General features: G+C 43.6%; 1 protein-coding gene across 3 annotated transcripts in view; it reads left to right on the plus strand.

Annotated features, from left to right (window-relative positions):
* Positions 1–2,805: 2,805 nt before the first annotated feature.
* Positions 2,806–20,059, plus strand: part of BCL10 (BCL10 immune signaling adaptor) — a 22,313-nt gene continuing 5,059 nt past the window's right edge. Inside the window, exons 1-2 of one of the 3 annotated variants that reach the window (XM_026656064.1) lie at positions 2,806–2,889; positions 5,650–5,712. In XM_026656064.1, the coding sequence (XP_026511849.1) occupies positions 2,818–2,889; positions 5,650–5,712 (135 nt within the window). In that variant the 5' untranslated portion in view covers positions 2,806–2,817. Of the gene's footprint in view, positions 2,890–5,649; positions 5,713–10,985; positions 11,026–20,059 lie in introns of all 3 variants that reach the window. The other 2 variants (XM_026656066.1, XM_026656065.1) reach the window with 2 other exon arrangements.

Raw genomic sequence — 20,059 nt, forward strand, 5'->3', positions numbered from 1 at the left:
ATTCAGAGTGAAGCACAATGGGACTAGGAGAAGATGCTGCATGCTCTTGTCTGAAGGCAGGGGGAAAGTGCAGCAATTGGAAATTCCCCACGCAGGATAGATAAAGAGACAGGGGTAACAAAGCAGGAGGTAATGAAAGGACTGTGGGGGAAGACTCGGACAGTGGAAGTTTTGGGCAGGACGGAGGAAGGAAAGGGACAAACTGGCCAAGGTCACAGAAGAGAGACAAGGTGGATGAGGTAGTATCTTTCACTGGACCAACTTCTGTTGGTGAGAGAGACAAGCTTTTGTCCTTACACAGAGCTCTTCTTCAGATTCAGGCAGAGTATTTTGGAAGATTGGCATGTAACGGAATTTGTAAGCGTCTCCTTTCAAATGTAAGAATGAGAACTGAGCTTGAGACTATAAAGCCATTAAAGGAGTGGAGTTTGGAACCAGGAATCCATTTTCCTTACAAAAGATGTGTGCTTCTTAGATTCATTACAATGTCTGATTCTCTCAACCACCCCTTGGTCTCTTAATTAGAACTATACAGGCAAACCTTCCTAGCAAAAATTCAGTCTACACTGGTGAAAGAGGGTTTGTTTGGCCAATATTGCTTATACAAAAGAAATAAGCTATACCACCAAAATAACTTTTAACTGTATCTAGACTAGGGTTTTTGCTGGCATAGCAATGCCAGTGAGGGATATAATTTTTTTCACATTCCTAACCAACATAGACCAGGCCAAACCCCCACAAATCTTTGGGAACCAGCTGCTTAAAACTGAATCCCAGACCCAAGAAGCTGTCTTGGGGGCAGAATCTTATGACTTGACCTCCACTGCTGGCTGTGCACATCTTTAGGGATAACCACTTACAGGTTTGTCTATACTGGAAATTAGCCCTGATTTCAACCATTGTTGTAGCTACATCAATGTATTTGCCAGTTTCAAGCAAGGAAAAATGCCACCAGTGCAAAGTACAGCTTTCTTTGTGTGTTAGAGATGCAGCTACACTGATGCCTGAATTTGGGGGCAGGTTTGGGGGTCTGTTTCCCTTGCCCTTTGACACTCTGCCATGCCGAGTCTTTCAGAGCACTGTTTTACTCAAACAAAAATTAGACAAAACATGAAAAAGTAGTTCCTCTGCCCATGTGCCACAGCTCCCAGAGGCTTTTCTGCCCCTGGTCTCTCCGTTTTGCAAGGAACAGAGACCCTTTCCTTCAAGCTGCCTGCTTCAGACTCTACTGCAGAACCCCAGTTCCCTCTCTCCACTGAATGCTTTCAGTCCTTTACAGATGTCACCCACGTGAGTCTGATAATCTGGCAAGGCTGCGTGGCCCAAGGCCCTCTGGCCCTTAAAGGAGCAGATCTCCTTTGATACGCTTCATATAATTCATAATACAGAGTCTAGGTCTCATCTCCCCCTTACCACCATTATATTTCCAATATTTTCTACTGGAACTGGTGTGTGTATAGTGGCGAGTTTTACTGGAACGTAAAATGCAGAATATGTTGGCAAATGTGACCAGTATTTGGGATGAAAACAGTCTTGGAATTGGTAGCAGAACAAAGTCACCCCTTTAATTTTTTTTCCTCTGCTTCAATTGGGTTTTAGGTTTTCAGGATTATTTTGTCGTTCTTTAGTTAAAAATAAAGCAAATTAATTTTGCAAAGAATGTAGCTCCTTGAAGGGATATTTGTGGTCAACGATGTAGGTCATTCATCTGGTGGTTGGGAGGGGGGATTTTTTTTTTTTTAAACCTGGCCTCATAGTGATTATAATCCTGCTTTAAAGAGGCAATTTGCTGGAATGGCAGAAGAATGTGGAAAACTCTGCCAGAGTCCAGAACAAATTAAAACTGCTGCGGCTGTCTCGGAATTTCTGCATCAGTGCACAAGAGATCTGCCTCGGTTCCTCTTTCTCCGCGATGTGATAACGTAGCTTAGCCTGTTTCTCTGGCTCTGCTAAAAGGAATATGAATCAAGCTTTAACAGTTCTCAGCCCACAAGGCAGGGAGCCATTTCTCAAAACGATGCTGGGCTGCTGCCAAATGACCCCCCCCCCCTCCATTTACACACGAGGACATTCTACATCGCCAGAGACGTGAAAACGTGGAGCCGGCATCTCCCGTTCGGCTCCACGCAGGCAGCCCGCAGCTGCCCCGCTCGCTGGAGCGCCGGGACCTTGCAGGGAGGGGAGGCGGGGGGGTAATTAAGATGAAAACAGCCGCTCGATGTGCCAGGTGAAGGGGCCTTGTCCGCAATGGCAGGAGCTGAGCAGCGCTCCCCTCGCGGCGTTACTTCCTCTCTCCCAAGGCCGGGCGCCGCCCAGTCACCGCGGGCGAGAAGGGGAAATGGAGACCGCAAAAGGAAACGCTCATCGAGCCAAGCGCTGTGCAGCTCCCCAGCCCCGCAAGGGACACGCTGTGCGAGGCGGGGGGAGGGGACGAAGCAGCGCTGTAAGGGCGGGGGAGGAGGGAGTGAAAGGCTGGCGGGGGGGGGGGGGGGGGGGGAGGGCAGAGGCGGGGGGGACAGGGGGGGGGTGTTCTAGCGCGAGGGCACGCAGGGGTGTCTGGGGGGGCAGTCTCGCGGAGAGGAAGTAGGGGGGAGGGGCGAAAGGCTGCAGACAAGCTCTCCTCCACCGGCAGCCTGCGGGCGCACTGAGACCTACGTTTGATCGCAGGCCGCGCGCGCGCGCGCCTCCGGTGGGCGTGGCTGTTCCGCGGAGTGGGCGTGGCTTCCCATGGCAGGCGCGCGCGCTGTGGCGGAGTCTGCAGAGCCGGAAGCGCTGTCGTTACTCTTGCGCGGGGAGCCGGGGCGCGGAGCTTCCGCCATGGAGGGCCCCGGGCCTGGGCTCGCCGCGCGGCCGCTCACCGAGGATGAAATGGCGGAGGTGAAGAAGGAAGTAAGTGGGGGAGACCGGTAGACCGGGGGGCTGGGACGGTCCTCGCTTCCTGCCGGCCGGCGGGCGTGTCACGCCCAGCCTCTGCAGCCGCCCTTCCCGTATCGCTGGGGGGCCGGGACACGCGCCGGGACCCCCCCCCCCCGCAGCCCCTGGGGCGGGGCTGGGCGCGCGCTGTCAGCGACTCGGGGGGAGGCCCCGGGGCCGTGGCTCGGTTTGCAGGTGACTGGCGGAGACCCCTGGAAGTGCCGCCCCCGGCTCGCGGGGCCCACTGAGCATCCCGGTGAATGACACACCCCCTGCGGTCCCCTTCGCTCTGTGTCCGGGTGCAGGGGCGCCGCTGACCGCGAGCTGGGGTATCTCCTCCCCCTCCCTCTGCCTGGTCACAGGACACACGTAGGGTCCCTGAAACAAATCGTGTTCCTTCAGGCAGGATGTCCGCGTGTAGCTCTGTTCTTATTTAACATTTACACTGTGGAAAGGCTGAGAGGCCAACCAGGTTGGGGCTGTTTGTGATGGAAAACATAACAAAACTCCATGGCTTTGAACAGTAAGGCTGAAATTATTTTTAAATTGTATAGTTTGGAGCCAAATGCATGCCTATTTGTGTTTTGTTTGTTAACTGTTCTCCTGATCATCCAATACCTGGAAAGTGGAATTGACTTCAGGAACCCAGATCTTACATTATTTTGACCCAGGGCTGTAACCAGTGTGAGTGGGGGAGTCCTCCAGGGCGCAAAGCTGAAGTGGCTCATGGGACGGGGGTACACAGGGTCATGTTCCTGCTCCCCTTATTTTTTTTGTTGTGTGCCCCCCCAAACCTCAGATAGGCTGGGTGGCCCACTGAGATGAGTCGGGGTGGAAGTGGTGCACCCTTCCCGAGCCCCACTGTGCGGGGCTGGCCCACGCCACCTGGTGTCACCACTCATCTCTCCCCCCCCCCCATTGTTCTGCCCTAGGAGTGTGTGGGGCACACGCCACAGTTTGAAAACCTCTGTGGGGTGGTCATATGCCCCCTCCCCAAACCTTTAAATTGTGTCCCCCCCACACTATCAACAAACAGGTAAGTGCTACCTGTGAATGGGGTGGAAAAATGATGGGGGAGGAAATGGTAGGGGGTGCAAATATGCTTGCTTGCCCCGGGTGTTAAAATGCCTAGTTATGAGGTCAAACCAGAGCCATAAGCAACTCCAAAGCATAAAAAAGTTAGTGGAAAAGACACACAAGGGATTAACAAAATATCAATATTCTAAGCTTTATGTTTGGTTTCTCTGGTGCCTAACTACATTGGCTGAACAAAAACTATCAGCTTCCAGCGGGCAATATTATTTATTTACTGCTTATTCTCCAACACTGTGGATGTTTCATTAATATACTTATAGAATCAGGGGTTCTCAAACTGGAGGTTGGGACCCCTTGGGGTCGCAAGGCTATTACATGGGGGGTCGCAAGCTGTCAGCCTCCACCCCGAACCCCTCTTTTCCTCCAGTATTTATAATGGTGTTAAATTAAAAACACATTTTTATATATTTATTGGGAGGGGGGGTCGCACTCAGAGGCTTGCTATGTGAAAGGGGTCACCAGCACAGAAGTTTGAGAACCACTATTATAGATGGTTGGTGTCTCCATTCCAGCAGCATCGGGAAGGTCCAAGGGGGTGGGGGAAACCACTACTTAATCTCTTTCAGGGTTCCGGTCACTTCACAGCTGCCATCTCTAATACAGGAAGAAAGAAGCAAGCTCAAAAATGAATGAAGAGAAATAAATGTTACAGGAGTCACAGTTAAGAGCTCGGTTACATTAGTGCGGGAGGGAGAAAATAATTTGTGCACCAATCCTGCAAACACATACGCACATGCATAAAGTTAAGCATGTGAGTGTGTCTGCAACCATCTAGGGCTCTGATGCTGAAGATATGCTAGTGTATAATAGATGTGAGGACCCAGACCATTTATTTTGTTGTGAATATTTGAATCAATGTTACAGGGTACGGTGATGTTGAGCAAAGTGGAATGGAGATATCCAGCCTATCAAAATTAAGACAATTTGGCCATAAACTTTAAAAGCAAGAGGAAAAATTTTGTGTGAGACTCAGAAAATTATTTGTTTAGGATGAGGCCTAGGCAAAGATAAGATCTGATAGTTTTCCAGGATGAAAAAATACACTTCTGTACTATGTAATCTTATTCTAGGCTAGACTGCAAAAACAGCCACTGGACTGAGTTGCTTCATGAAGTACTGAAGTTATTGGTTCATTAATGATTTTTGGCAAAACCTGATGTAACTTGTGATTGGGGTCTTGCCCATTAATTTATTTCTGTTTTCATACACATCTGTTTTGCATGTTGGTGTTACTGCTCCTTGTTGAAATTTGTTTCACTGAATCTCTGAGAGTTACTGGATTGATTTTCTTCAGTAGTTGTTTGTTATCCCACTTCCATCATTAGATGTTTTTTGTTCATTTCAGTGAAGCATGTCTGTTTGACTTTGGTTTTGGTTTCTTAATAGTTGTTTTCACTGCTTATGTAATTTACCTGAAGTGCTTTGTCAGAATTTGTGGCGCATGGTTTTTCATGTTCTTGCTTGCTGTTAAAGAACCACAAGAGGGAATAATACTGCAACAGTTAACATCTGATTATTTAAAATTCTAAAACCCCCTTCATCTTCAATAAATATATTCTGATTTGAATGTAATACCTAGTCTTTCAAATGTATTTGTTATTGTGACAAATATGCTTATTTAGCAACTTTGTTTTTGCAAAGGAAAACTGCACCTATGCCACTTCAGTCTTGTCAGGCTTCAGAAACAAAGCAGAGTTGGACCAGGTCAGTGTTTGGATCAGAGACCTGTAGAGAAACATAGGGGCTGCAGGGAGTAATGTGAGTCAGTAAAATACATTATTCTCTGAGTCGGTAGTGAACCAGTGTCCCAGTTTGATGATGGGGCTGGGGAGGTGCTCTTTTAGATGGGTTGTAAAATGGAGGTGTAGACTTCTTGTGATCACTAGAATTGCCTAGAAGTAAGAGTGTTAATTTTGGTTCCTTGGCTAAATGCCAGTTTACCTACATTTTCCCCTGTGGTTTTTGTTGTTTTTCTTATGTTCTTAACTGTTAAACATTTGCTGCATGTCACACTGGTGATAGCTGCATTTGAATGTGAAAATTAAATTAGTATAATTAGTTATTAAAGTTTTTGTTTTAAAATCCATCTGGATGAATCAGTATAACAAATATCTGTTTAACAAATAAGAAGCATCTGGCACTGGCCACTGTTGGAAGACAGGATACTGGGCTAGCTGGACCACTGGTCTTAGTCAGTACGGCCATTCCTATGTTCATAATATAGGATCATTATTTATTGATATTCTCTCATGCATTTGTTTTAATACTAGAGAAAACAGACTGTCTCAAATATTAACTACTTCCCAAACACAAACTGTTAAAATGAAGTTACGGTTGAGATTACTTAATAATTTAGGGCAAAATACATTACAGGGATATTGAAATTATCCTAAAACATGTTAAACCAGGAAATTCAGAGTTAAAATTAAACTGAAAAGAAATCTAAATGTTAAGATATGAAAATGTATAGTTAGGGCACCCAAACAACTTTAACTCTGTCCTGTAGAGAAACCATCCAAAACACATGTTTACGGTCTTAGTATTTGATATTTCAAATTACACTGATTTTTTTTTTTTGAAAGACTCGCTAGATTCTTTCTTTCCCTCTCATTCAAAATGGCCATTGCCTCTCACTGTCCTTTAGACAGCTCCATTAAAAATTTCACTTTTTTTACTGCAACTACCCATTGAGCAAACAAGATGTTAGGATACATAAGGAAAGGGATGGACAATAATATTGAAAACATAATGCCTTTATATAAATCAGTGATGCAGCCTCACCTGGAATAGTGTGTGCAGTCCTGGTTACCCCATCTCAAAACAGGATGGGGTTTAGAGAAGAGCATTGAGACTGATCAAAGACCAGGAAAAACTTATTTGAAGAGAAATTGAAAAGATTGGAATGGTTTATTTTAGAAGGGAGCTGAATAAGAGGGGACATGATAAAAGTACATATAATAACACTGGTCTACATCCAAAATGCTTCTGAAATAAATGTAGTCAAACTTTACTAATTCTGGGTCACTGAGAACAAAAATGATGCTTAAAATTGTTGATTGGCTCTAGTTTTCAAGATATGCTATTGGGTCAGTATATACGACCCTTGACTTGGGAATGGCGGAGGATAAGTGAGTTATAAAGGGAAGGGATCTCAATTTAAACCAGAAATGACTAAAATACATCTTTGACTGGATCTATGAATAAATCTATGACTGGGTTTGAACAGTACTGGGTTTGGACAGTACTTGCTTTTTAGGCAAAACAATGAATGATGCAATCTGAAGCTGGTATTGCGTCATACATGGTATGAATTGCATCATGTTATTCCTAGAAGTCATGGATGATGCAATCATAACGTAGCTTACATCACTCTGCTGAACAAATTGCCCTATATCAGCTCTAGAAATCATACAGTGTCGTGCTCTCTTATTTGTCAGTGTTTGATTTTGCAAAGGGACACATTTCTGTTTAGCCAAAGTGAGCAGAGATGCCTCGTACTTGTGTGAACAGTGCAGATAACTTCTGCTATGTTTGTGGTGAAGTGACTTTTGCATCACAAAAGCGCAGTATCACCACTATGGTTAAGAAAGCCCATCACCTTCCTTTATTTTGGCTGCAAAATTGGAGATCAGGACAAGAGGTGGGCCCCACGCATATGCTGCAACACTTGTGCAACAAATCTTCGCCAGCGGTTGAACAGGAAAAGGAAATCTGCAGTGCCAATGATTTGGAGAGAGCCAACAGATCATACCATTACTTCTGCATGGTGCCTCCAGTTGGGAAAGGTGTGTCAAAGAAGAAAAAGTGGACTGTGCATTATCCAAACATTCCATCAGCTATATGCCCAGTACCCCACGGAGAAGGACTGCCGGTTCCTGATGCACCAGAATCATTCTCACTTGAGTCAGACGAGGAAGAGGATGAAACTTCTGGTCCTGAACCATCAATGTCACAGGACCCACATTTTCTCCCATCCTCTTCCTCTGAACCACACCTCATAACACAAGGTGAGCTGAATGACCTTGTCAGGGATTTGGAACTACCCAAGAGTAAGGCAGAGCTGTTGGGCTCCAGACTACAGCAGTGGAATCTCCTGGCAGGTGATGTTAGGGTTTCCATGTTCCGTGACCGTCAAAAGGATCTTGTCCCATTCTTCTTCATGGAAGGTGATCTTGTAGCCTGCAACAACATCGATGGTGTGATGGCAGCCCTCAACATCGTTCACGATCCAGATGAGTGGAGACTGTTCATTGATTCATCGAAGACGAGTCTTAAAGCTGTTTTACTGCGTAATGGCAATGTTTTGCCATCAATTCCAGTTGGTCATGCAGTCCATACGAAGGAAACATATTACAACATGAAACAACTTTTGAGGTGCATAAACTATGACCAACATCAGTGGCAGCTTTGTGGCGATTTGAAGGTTGTTGCTCTCATGCTTGGTCTGCAGACTGGATACACAAAGTACTGCTGTTTTCTCTGCGAATGGGATAGTCGTGCAAGAGATTCCCACTCCATCAAGAAAGATTGGCCACTCCGACAGTCATTGGAGCCTAGGAGGAAAAGTGTTCAGCATCCACCACTTGTTGAATCAAGGAAGATTTTGTTACCACCCTTACACATCAAGCTGGGTCTGATGAAGAACTTTGTCAAGGCCATTGACAAAACACAAGCAGCTTTCAAGTACCTCCATGGAAAATTTCCAAGGTTAAGTGAAGCTAAGATAAAGGAAGGTGTCTTTGTTGGTCCTCAGATTCGTGAACTTCTTCTAAATGATGCATTTGACCACTTGCATGGCAAGGAAAAGACGGCATGGAAAGCCTTCCAGTTAGTGGCAATAAATTTTCTCGGAAACCACAAGGCAGACAACTACAGGTTGTTGGTGGAAAACCTCCTCAAGGCATACAAAAGCCTTGGTTGCAACATGTCACTAAAGATACATTTTTTTGCACTCTCATCTAGATTTTTTTTCCCACCGAACTGCGGAGCAGTGAGCGGCGAGCGATTTCACCAGGACATTGCAACAATGGAGAAACGCTATCAGGGCAAATGGAGCCCATCAATGCTTGCAGACTATTGCTAGACAGTGACAAGAGATGCTCCATTTAATGAATACAAGAGACAAGCCAAGAAGCGCCGAGTAGACACTGAATAGGACTAAACTATGTACAGAATAGTTTTTTGCCTTTTGTTTCATAATAAATTTTATTTATATAACCCTTTTGCTGATTTTTAAAGTGTTACATAAACAGGACAGGTGAAATATTATCATGTAAAGCAACCATAAACACATGAAAAGACCTAGGTTTACAATTTATGATTAAAACTCTACTATCTACACAATATACATAGACATAAAATGTAAAAACTTAAATATCTTAGAAACAGTAGCCAATCAGTTGTTTTAATTGTCATATTTGAATTCAGCACATCAAAATACATAATAAATAGCACATTTTATCTCTGAAGCAGACGACGTCTCAAAAATTGTAGACCAGTGTAATTTATGGTAAATTGGGAGCTTCCATTCTCCTTGTCTCAAAACACAAGAACAAGGAAACATTCAATTAAATAAAAGCTGGGTAATTCAAAATCAATAAGAGGAAATAGCATAAAAAAGTATGTGTGATTAAGCTGTGTAACTTGTTGCCACAGGAAGTCATGGAGACCAGGAACTTTTCAAGACTGAAAAAGAACAGCAATGAACCACTTCATGCAAGACATTTTTCTCAGTCCCAAAGTTTCCTCTTATTCTAAACTCTCAGCACAGCTAGCATACCTCATAAGGCACAATTAATTTTACCTCAAAAGAGAAATTTTAGTGTGACAGATATAGCTGTTTCCTGCAGTATCCTTGGATGACTTTATTGTATTAAGGGAGATGTGACAGATGTGAGACTTGGGAGTTCAAAAGACTATATTGAAAATGTGCCAGACACTTTGGACTTTTGGATCAAATAAGTGTTAAGTGGATTTCCTGGAGAATCTCTAGGGAGAGGCTAATGCAAATTACCCAACTCTGGTTATGGTATGCCCTGAGAAGAGTGTTGTCTGCTGATTACCTGTTACAGAAGGCCAAGATCAAAGGCCTGACCTATATAAAGCGACAGCTGACCTGCCCAGTTTGGGTTCAGGTTCTGGGTCTAAGAGGGATGAATTTGTAACCACAGGGAAAACCGAATTGTGGGTTTTGAAAAGACTAAAACCTACCGGAGCCCTACATTGCAGTTGGGGTGGTGGGGGTGGGAAACAGGGTGACTGATGGTAAGCTTTTTAGCATGGGTGTTGGTTCTTTTATTGTTTTAGTATGTTTTCTCTATCATGCTTTTACCTTAAAAATAAATATGCTTGCTTGGAAGGACTGCGTGGTAATTTATAACCATGGGCAATACACTGGACATAGCCCTCAGAAAGAACACACAGTGCTGGCAATGATCTTTTTAGGTGGTCTGGCTTGCGGGAATATCGCAGTGTGAGGCAGGGAGTTGTGCAGCCTTAAGATCCTCTGCCAGGAAAGAGTGAGAGACAGGTTTCCACCCAAGAGAAGTGACATCTGGGAAATGTCTAAAGTGGGTGCCCTTGGTGGACTATGGAGGGGGAATACAGATGCAGTTGCCCTGAAACTGTGACACCTAGCATTTCCCTTCCACCCCCAAACCTTAGAATTATCTAGAACAATTATGAGTAAATTTTCCAGCATACACATTCAACATTACTACAAAGGTTTACATTATATTGTTTCTTGCCATTGTATACAAATCTCATGGGCTATATGTTGCCAGAATAAAATTTTTTTAGTAGCATTGGTGTTCCTTATGTTGTTGTGCTGTCTCTAGCTGCTGGCATCTGCCAATAAGCTGAAAGCAAATGAAATAAGATACTTTTCTGAATATTTATTAAAAAATATGATTTTCCTGTGGTCTCTTGTGTGGTGCTATTCTTAGTTGCTCTATTTCCTGTACTTTCTTCCCTTTCAGATACTACACTGATGGGGGCCATATAAGCACCTAGATGAAGGTAGATAATATCTTGGAGTACTTGTACACTTATTTTAATTAAACACGGTCCTTCCTTCTGATCTAGTACTGAATTATTATGCACCTTTCAATGAATTCTTTCAGCTGCATGGTTCCTTTTCTTACCTAGTTAACATGAGAACAACTTCATAACACCTGATTCCTTTATTACACCCCAGGGAAGCTGATGAGAGGGGCTAATACTTTGCTACCAGCAAGGCTAGAAGTTTTTTTAGAAGGTCCTCCCCCAATGCCTGTTAATTAAGAGTTCTCATAGTGTTTTTAGCTTCATAATAAAATGTTGGCTGCCTTGTTTTCAGCAGGCTGTCCTAAACTAGGCCATTCACTTGTCTAGCCACTGAGAGAACCTGAGGCTCAATTTTTTTAAAAGTCTCTCAAACAGGACCCAGTTCATGTGCTATTAACCAGAATATTACTGCCAGCACCACTACTATCCATGGAAACTGATTTCCTTTTGGAAGAAAGTCTCAACTTTTAGCAAATATCTTTTGTTCCCTTCTGTCTCTTCAAATCCCTCTCCTACTCCAAATTCCCCTCATGGTCTAGTGCAGTGGTTCTCAAACTTTTTTTTCCGCGGACCACTTGAAAACTGCTGAGGTCTCGGCGAACCACTTAATGATCTTTCCAAATATTGTTTGTACCGCTAGCAAACTATTGTAAAGGGCTTTGGATAAAAGCGCTATATAAAAAAACTTAATCATTAACATTTGTTGTTCTATAAATAAAGGCACACAACTCATATTTTAATATCCGTAGTCTTACCTTTCTAATGCAATGGATGATGTGCCCTCTTTCCCCCGCCACGGCAGCCCCCGAGCTGGGGCTGGGAAGGAGTGGGGTCTCTCCCCGGCAGCTGCAGCCTTGGAGCTGGGGGAAAGTCACCTCTTTCTCTGCCCACCTCAGCCCTGCACGTCCCAAATTCCCCCCACTCCCTCTTCTCACCCAACTGCCCCCCACCACCTTTTCCCCCCCAAGGCCACCACCTCACCCCCCCAAGGCCACCACCTCACCTTACATGTTCATCTTCTCCAGGGTCCAGGCATCTAATTAGGTGAGCCATGCCTGCGCAACTCCACTAATTAGGTGGGCGGCCCTTCATTCCCTTGTGTGCGGCCGCCCAGGCATGCACATTAGAAGAAAATATCCACGGAACGCCTGAATGGAGCTCGCAGACCACTGGTGGTCTGCGGACCACAGTTTGAGAACCTCTGGTCTAGTGTACCTTAGTTTCTCCCAGTTCTTTCTCAGTGCATTTTCACTCTACTCCTGCAAGCACAGCTGAGAAGGTGCTCTGTGGAGGAGTAAAAGCACAGTACAGCTTAGTGAATTTGTCCTTGCTTTTGAAGGACGAATGGCGGTTGGTGTAAAAAACTATGTTGAAATAAGAAACTGAGACCCCTGTCAGAAATAGGACTGGTAGTTGAGGGAATGGAGGATTGGAAAACTCTCCAAATTAGAATGTTTTCATTTTTAGTTTCCCAAAACAATATATTTTTAAATACATCTATGAATTTTCTATGAAAGAGGGCTTATTTGTGTATATCCATTGTGTGTGTGGTATAATTATACATATGAAATGTGGGGTTCTTTTGGTTCAGAACGGATTCATTTTTTTAAAAGCACATTATATATCAGGCATCATTTTATACCTATAGAGAAATAAGCAGTATGTAAAGCGAGATAGTAAATGTAAAATCTTCTATGAAAATATTTTGTCTGGCAATCTGGTCAACATCTGACAGCAATGCAGTTTATCTGTACAGTAGGAAGGGTTATAGTCTAAAAAGTGGCTTTGTAAAATGGCTTTGTGGAGGTTTCATACTTACTCCCTAACCTCTGTGTTAAACTTGTGCAGTTTGCAGGTAAAAATTTCTTTTTGTAACTGCCACATCCACAAACTCACTAGACAAACAGTCAAACTGGCTTATTTCCATCTCATGTATCATCATAGTGTTCGGTTCTGCCAGCCAGTCTGTGCAAATTGCATTGTCTTATATTTTGTCCCCATATAACACCGTTAGCTATAGGTGGCTTTGCATGGGTGTTGCTTATGACAGGGTTCCACAGGTGTCATAGTAGATGTAAATTGGTTTGCAGAACTCTTAATCTCATGCATTAATTCCAGTTATAAAAGAACCTAGCGTGACCATTAGAGCCCTGTGTGAGTTGTGGGGGGCTACAGTTTGCAAGTTTAAAAAAAAAATCTGACTGAGAAACTGCCACTGATTTCCATGTTAAATTTGTTTAATCACTTTTTAGAGTAAACCTGTGCCTGAGACTGCTCTGTGCTCACTTGATACTACTTTATATGACAGCATTCTTGTTTTTTGAGACAGCAGGATTCTTGCACATCTACAGTTCTTTTCAGTGTAAAATCCATTAAATTACTTAATAGTTATCAATGTGTTAGAAAATAACATTACTAAAACCATTTTTTCTTTATTCAAGCAATAGCCCACTTATTGTCATTATTGGTACAATTTTCTTATCTCAGTCTTGATGACTGACTAACAAAGTTAAACACAGCACTTGTTAAAGAACAAATGCATTAAAGTTATCAGTGTATCACTGATGCGCTTTATTTTGTATATACCAGTAATTAGTACCCTGCCAAATTCATGGCCATGAAAAATGTGTCACGGACTGTGAAATCTGGTGTCCCTCCATGAAATCTGGTCTTTTGTGTGCTTGTACCCTATACTATACAGATTTCACAGGGGAGATGAGCGTTTCTCAAATTGCAGATGCGGGGGGAGTCACAAGCTTATTTTAGGGGGTCACAGTATTGCCACCCTTTTGCACTGCCTTCAGAGCTGGGTGGCCAGAGAGCGACAGCTGTTGGCTAGGTGTCCAGCTCTGAAGGCAGCAGCAGCGCAGAATTAAGGATGGCAATACCATACCATGCTATCCTTCTGTGCTGCTGCCGGCGGCGATGTTGCCTTCAGAGCTGGGCTCCCAGCCAGCAGATGCCTCCCTCCAGCTGCAGTGCTTTGAAGGCAGCGCCATTGCCAGCAGCAGTGCAGAAGTAAGGGTAGCAATACCGCAACCTCCCCTACAATAACCTTGCGACACCCCCCCCCCAAATTCCCTGTAAGCTGCGCAGCAGCCTATTTAGCGCTGCACATCACACATCACCTCCATATTGGTGCAAGTAACAAAATTCATTCTGCACGTGGGTGGGAAAAATTAGAGGGAACACTGCCTATAATGCTTTTTTGGGGTCAGGACCCCTAAATAACACCATGAAATTTCAGATTTAAATAGCTGAAATCATGAAATTTACGATTTTTAAAATACTATGACCGTGAAATTGACTAAAATGGAGTGTGAATTTGGTAGGGTTCTATATTTAATGCTATCCCAGACACTATCTCATATAACTACACTGTATTTTAGCAACAAAGTAAGCTTTGTATAAAGCTGCGATCAATTGCCACATGCAAGCATACTGCGGTCTGTTATGCTTTTTCTCAGGGTGGATTTGATTTAAATCAAATTGATTTAATTCATGATTTAATCACTAGTCAGGAAGAGTCTATTTAATCATGGATTTCTACATAAAAGTGCATTCTTGTTGGTTGTTATAACCTTAATACATATTCTTCACAACTCAGAGATAGGTGTAGGTTTCATTTGTAGAAGGTACACACTATACATTTTTAAAGTGATTTATTTTGAAAACTTTTCAGATTAGTTTTACATCTATATCAGAAAATGAATGATTGTTTGGGTATTTCATTTACCAAAGGTAATTGAAGCAAATATTTATGAAATTATTGGGAGGTGAACTATCTCCAATTCAACAGCATAATCATTAATATTTGGGGGATTTTCTTGCCGTGCTGTATTAGGAGGAGAACATCACCAGACAGACAGGGAAATCCACTGGTGGGCCAGGATGGTTTGTTTACCTGCAGCGTCTGCAGGTTCAGCCGATCGCAGCTCCCACTGGCCGCGGTTCGCCATTCCAGGCCAATGGGGACTGTGGGAAGCAGCAGCCAGCACATCCCTTGGCCCACGCCACTTCCCGCATCCACCATTGGCCTGGAACGGCAAACCGTGGCCAGTGGGAGCTGCGATCGGCCCAACCTGCAGATGCTGCAGGTAAACAAACCGTCCCGGCCAGCCAGCGGATTTCCCTGACAGGTCGCGTGCCAAAGGTTGCCGATCCCTGGACCCTCTCTTCAACCCTGGTGTACAATCACCATACCCCATAACCAGCGCTACAATTTCTCAGTTTGGAATGAATTCGTCCAAAGGAAGAAAATATTATTTCTACACCAGCAGAAGAAGCTACTGCTGTTAAAAGTGAGATTATCACTTCAAAGGTCTCTGAATCCAAGTGCTTAAGTGACTTCTAACAGTTCACTGGTGTGACTTTCTTTAAAACATCATCAGCAAACACATATTTCTTGAATGGTTCACCCTGAGCTCTGAAGTTTATTATAGTTTGCATTATGGAGGGATAATTGCTGGATGTCCATGTCATAGCCAACTCCTCTTCTTCAGCAGTTAAGGTTTGACCCTGGTACCGAGTATTGAGAATATTTGCAAGAAAATGAGCTGGAGATAGTGCTTGTCCCATTCGTTATTTTAATGCTTGTAATTTAACTCTATCATTGCAAATTGCTCTTTTTAAAATCTCACTCTATTCCTTCCAAATTTCAACAGCATCAGCAATAAAACAGCTATTTCCCTGCATTTTGTTCAAGGCTACAGAAATAGGCTTCAGGGTACTCAGCATGTGTTCAACATTTTTCTTAAGCCCAATGTTGAGAACTTTGGCTGTGACAGTGCCATCTATTTTTTCATGATTTTCTTCACAAACTGTCATCAGATTAGGCCAGTTCTTGATCCAGGGCTCAAAACAGTCCACTACTAAGTTCCATCGCACGTCTTGTGGGAAAGTTAGCTTCGTTTCTCCCACTTTTTTAAGAGCAACTTCTGCAAAGTGGTTGTTACGGAAGTATTTTGCGATCTCAACATCATTAGCCTTTATTTCTGGAACACTGAAGTCTTTGGCTTGGAGGTGCATCAAATGAGCACTGTAACCGTATGTTATTAGCTTGGGACTCTCTTCTAAATAATGTCGTCTTCTCTTAAATACATTTGCAGCATTGTCTGTGGCCAAGCTGCGTACTAGACATTTGAATTTTTTTCCACAGTTTGTTATAGCTTTTACTGCTGCTTCTTGTAAGTATTCTCCTGTGTGTGCATTTCTTGATGTATCAATTGTTTCTGTAAGGAAGACATTGCCTTCTTCTGGTGTCACACAAGCACATACAACAGGATGATTGTAGACATTGCTCCACCCATCAAGACTTAGGTTAACAATTTTACCCTCTAGACCTTTTGCACACTGCTCAGTTTCTCTTTCATACACTTTATCCAGCAATTTGCCTGCGACATCTGCTCTATTGGGTGGTCTATCCTGGTCTTAATGACTGAACCATGTTAATGAGTTGTGGGTTCTCAATCATACGGAAAGAACAGTTTGTTGCATAAACAAACCAGGCAATTTTTTCATCAGTTACCTCTTTTTGTAATCTGCTGGTTCTTATCACAAATTTATCTCTGGCTGTTTCTGGATGATGGAGATTTTTTTTTTTTTTGGCTATAGGTGATATACTGTGGCTATGTGACATACATGATGTGACTGAAACACTCTCATTGGCAGATAACTCTGAAACTATAGAAAATGATGGTGATCTTGAAGGTGGATAGTCTTCAGAATCCTGTATGTTGAGGATGGATTCTCCTAAACAAAATAATGCAGTTATTTAATTATTATTACCATACTGCTCATTTAGTATTACTCATTGCATTCAGTGACACTCAGTACTACTTTAAAGGTGAAATTGTAAAAGGAAGATCTGCCTATTTCAGCTATTCATTTTTTATCACAACTGCATCTAAACTGATAGTACCATAGAGTAACAACTATATTTTTTGCTCAAACATGAAAATTCAGGAATAGTCCAGAAGGAAGACAGGCAGTCCTTAAGAAAGAAGTATGAAATAAAAAAGTTTACCAACCTGAAAATCCTGCATGTTCAGACATGTTCCTTCTCAGGAGGAAGCTGCGTTGAAAATGATGAAAGGAACACTTCTCATGATGTTTCATTTGGGCAACCAGGCCTTGCATTTCTTTGTTGCACTGTTTGCATTTTGCACACATGCCTCTTACCCAGAGGTAGAGGAACTTCAATAAAATATTCCCAAACTGGGTCTCTTGTACGGCCTGCTGCCATTATAGGTTTTCCCTTCTAGTGAGAGAATGGTATGGTAGATCTCAAATCAATGAAGGCTACACTCCGAAAGACCTCAAGACATCTGGAATATGCTGCTCAAACAGTTTCACTTTTGTTTCTACTGCCTGTCCCTCCCTTCTCAAATTTATCTCCAGACTTCTTCTCCTTGTCCAGATCTATTCCGCCCCCAACAATCTTCTATTCATTGAACTTTTTGAAACTTTGCACTTTTAGAGAGAGGTAAGGGATTGACTCTGTTTACACAATTTTGCAGAGGGACAATAGGGTTGAGGTCTTATTTCTCACCTCTATATATTATTTATTTATTTAAAAACATTTTTGCTGTTAACAAGCTTGTTCTCTCTGGAGACACACATCCACAGTTTGAGAATTGCAAAACTAAGCATCTCTGATGGTATCTTCTAGACTGAGAGCTGAGTCCCATTGGGTAGATAGAAAGATTAACCTAAATAATCTATACAGAAGCCCCTGCAACCCCATAAAATTGGGTCCCTGATCCATGAACTATTGGAACTCATTTACAAAACTTTTCTTAAACATTATATCAAAGGTGGGCAAACTACGGCCTGGGGGCCGCATCCAGCCCTCAAGCTCCAGCCAGGAAGCGGGGTCCAGGACTTGTCCCCGCTCTGTGCATGCCGGGGCTCCACGCGGCACCTGGAAGCAGCAGCATGTCCCCCCTCCGCCTCCTATGCATAGGGGCAGCCGGGGGCTCCACACACTGCCCCGCAGCTCCCATTGGCCAGCAACCACGGCAAATAGGAGACGCAGGGGCAGCGCCTGTGGACGGGGCAGTGCAGAGCTGCCTGGCCGTGCGACGGCATAGGAGTCAGAGGGGGGACATGCCACTGCTTCCGGGAGCTGCTTGAGGTAAGTGCTGCACTCCGACCCCCTCCTGCGCCCCAACCCCCTGCCCCAACCCTGATCCCCCTCTCCCACCCTCCGAACCCCTCGGTGCCCGCCTGGAGCACCCTCCTGCACCCCCAACCCCTCATCCCTAGCTCCACCCCAGAACCTGCACCCCCAGCCGAAGCCCTCACCCACTCCTGCAACCCAACCCCCAATTTTGTGAGCATTCATGATCTGCTATACAATTTCCATACCTAGATGTGGCCCCCGGGCCAAAAAGTTTGCCCACCCCTGCATTACGTAAATATATTGTCTCGTACTATCGAATTAGAATTTATAATCCCTATTCCATAATGAGATATCTTTGAGCTATAATCTATCTTAATTAAAACTATCTTTAGATTGGTTTTTTCCTCAAAAAGCATTTTATCAAAAAAATCAGATTTAAATAAAAAATTCCGATTTTTTTAAATTTATTTTAAATCATTGATTTTTATCCACCCTGCTTTTTCTTACATATTTCTTTGAAGCTTTGCAAGTGGTATCAACAATAGGCGATCTAGAGTAGACAAAGCACGAGTGGCTACCAGCTTTTATACTGCCATATCTGAGCAAACTGAGACCACCAGTAGCTGGCCTGTACTAGATCAGTGTCTCTCAACCTTTCCAGACTACTGTACGCTTTTCAGGAGTCTCATTTGTCTTGCGTACCCCCAAGTTACACCTCACTTAAATACTTGCTTACAAAATCTGACATAAAAATACAAAAGTGTCACAGCACACTATTACTAAAACATTGCTTACTTTCTCATTTTTACCGTATAATTATAACAAATCATTTGGAATATAAATATTGTACTTACATTTCTGTATGTAGTATACAGAGTCGTATAAACAAGTCATTGTCTGCATGAAATTTTAGTTTGTACTGATTTCGCTAGTGCTTTATATGTAGCCTGTTGTAAAAGTAGGCAAATATTTAGATGAGTTGATGTACCCCCCTGGAAGGCCTCTGCGTACCCCCAGAGGTACTTGTATCCCTGGTTGAGAACCACTGTACTACATCTCCCACTAACAGTCATGCGATGATGTGAAATTAAAAAAAGGTTATTTAGTCATCAGTTCTGGTCATTAGCCAGTTGTTATGTCACATTAGGAACTGTACTCACTATTTGGCTCCAATGCATTCATCCACCTGGTGAACCAAGGGTATATCTAAACTAGGATAAAAGGTGAGTTCTTAAGAAAGAGTTAGCTATCAATTAGTGTTAGCTGGTCAAGTGAAAGTCCAGGGTTCAATTTGATCAGTGAACCGGTGTACATAAGGAAAGCTTTATTTGGGGGTATTAAAATGTGTTAGGTAATGTTTTTTAAAATCCTTTTTATTCTAGTCTAGATATACCCTAAAAGAGCAGCTTTCTACCTCTCCTTTAGAGGGAGCTAGTACCTACTTGACTAGGTCTGATACATACACAATCCAATAGAGCAGTGGTCTCCAAACTTTTTTGATTGTGCACCCCATCAGTAAAAAAATTTTTGAACACGCACCCCCTGCTCCCGGCCGAACTGTCGAAGCGGGGGGGAGGGGGGAAAGCCTCTCGGATTCCCGGCCGAACTGCTATGGGAGTGGAGGGGGAAGCCGCTCGGACTCCCAGCCAAACTGCCGAGGGGGGGGGGGGGGGGAAAAGCCCCCCGGACCCCCGGCCGAACTGCCAAAGGGGGAGAAAAAAAAGCAGTGCTGCTCCGGCGGCACTCCTCCTGCCGCACCCCTCAAGGATCCTCTTGCACACCCCATGGGGTGCGCGCACCCCACTTTGGAGACCACTGCAATAGAGGACAGTGGTATACATACATACATACATACATACATACATACATACATACATACATACA

Source organism: Terrapene carolina, unplaced genomic scaffold, assembly GCF_002925995.2.
Source record: "Terrapene carolina triunguis isolate 2854851 unplaced genomic scaffold, T_m_triunguis-2.0 Scaffold211, whole genome shotgun sequence".
NCBI lineage: Eukaryota > Metazoa > Chordata > Testudines > Emydidae > Terrapene > Terrapene triunguis.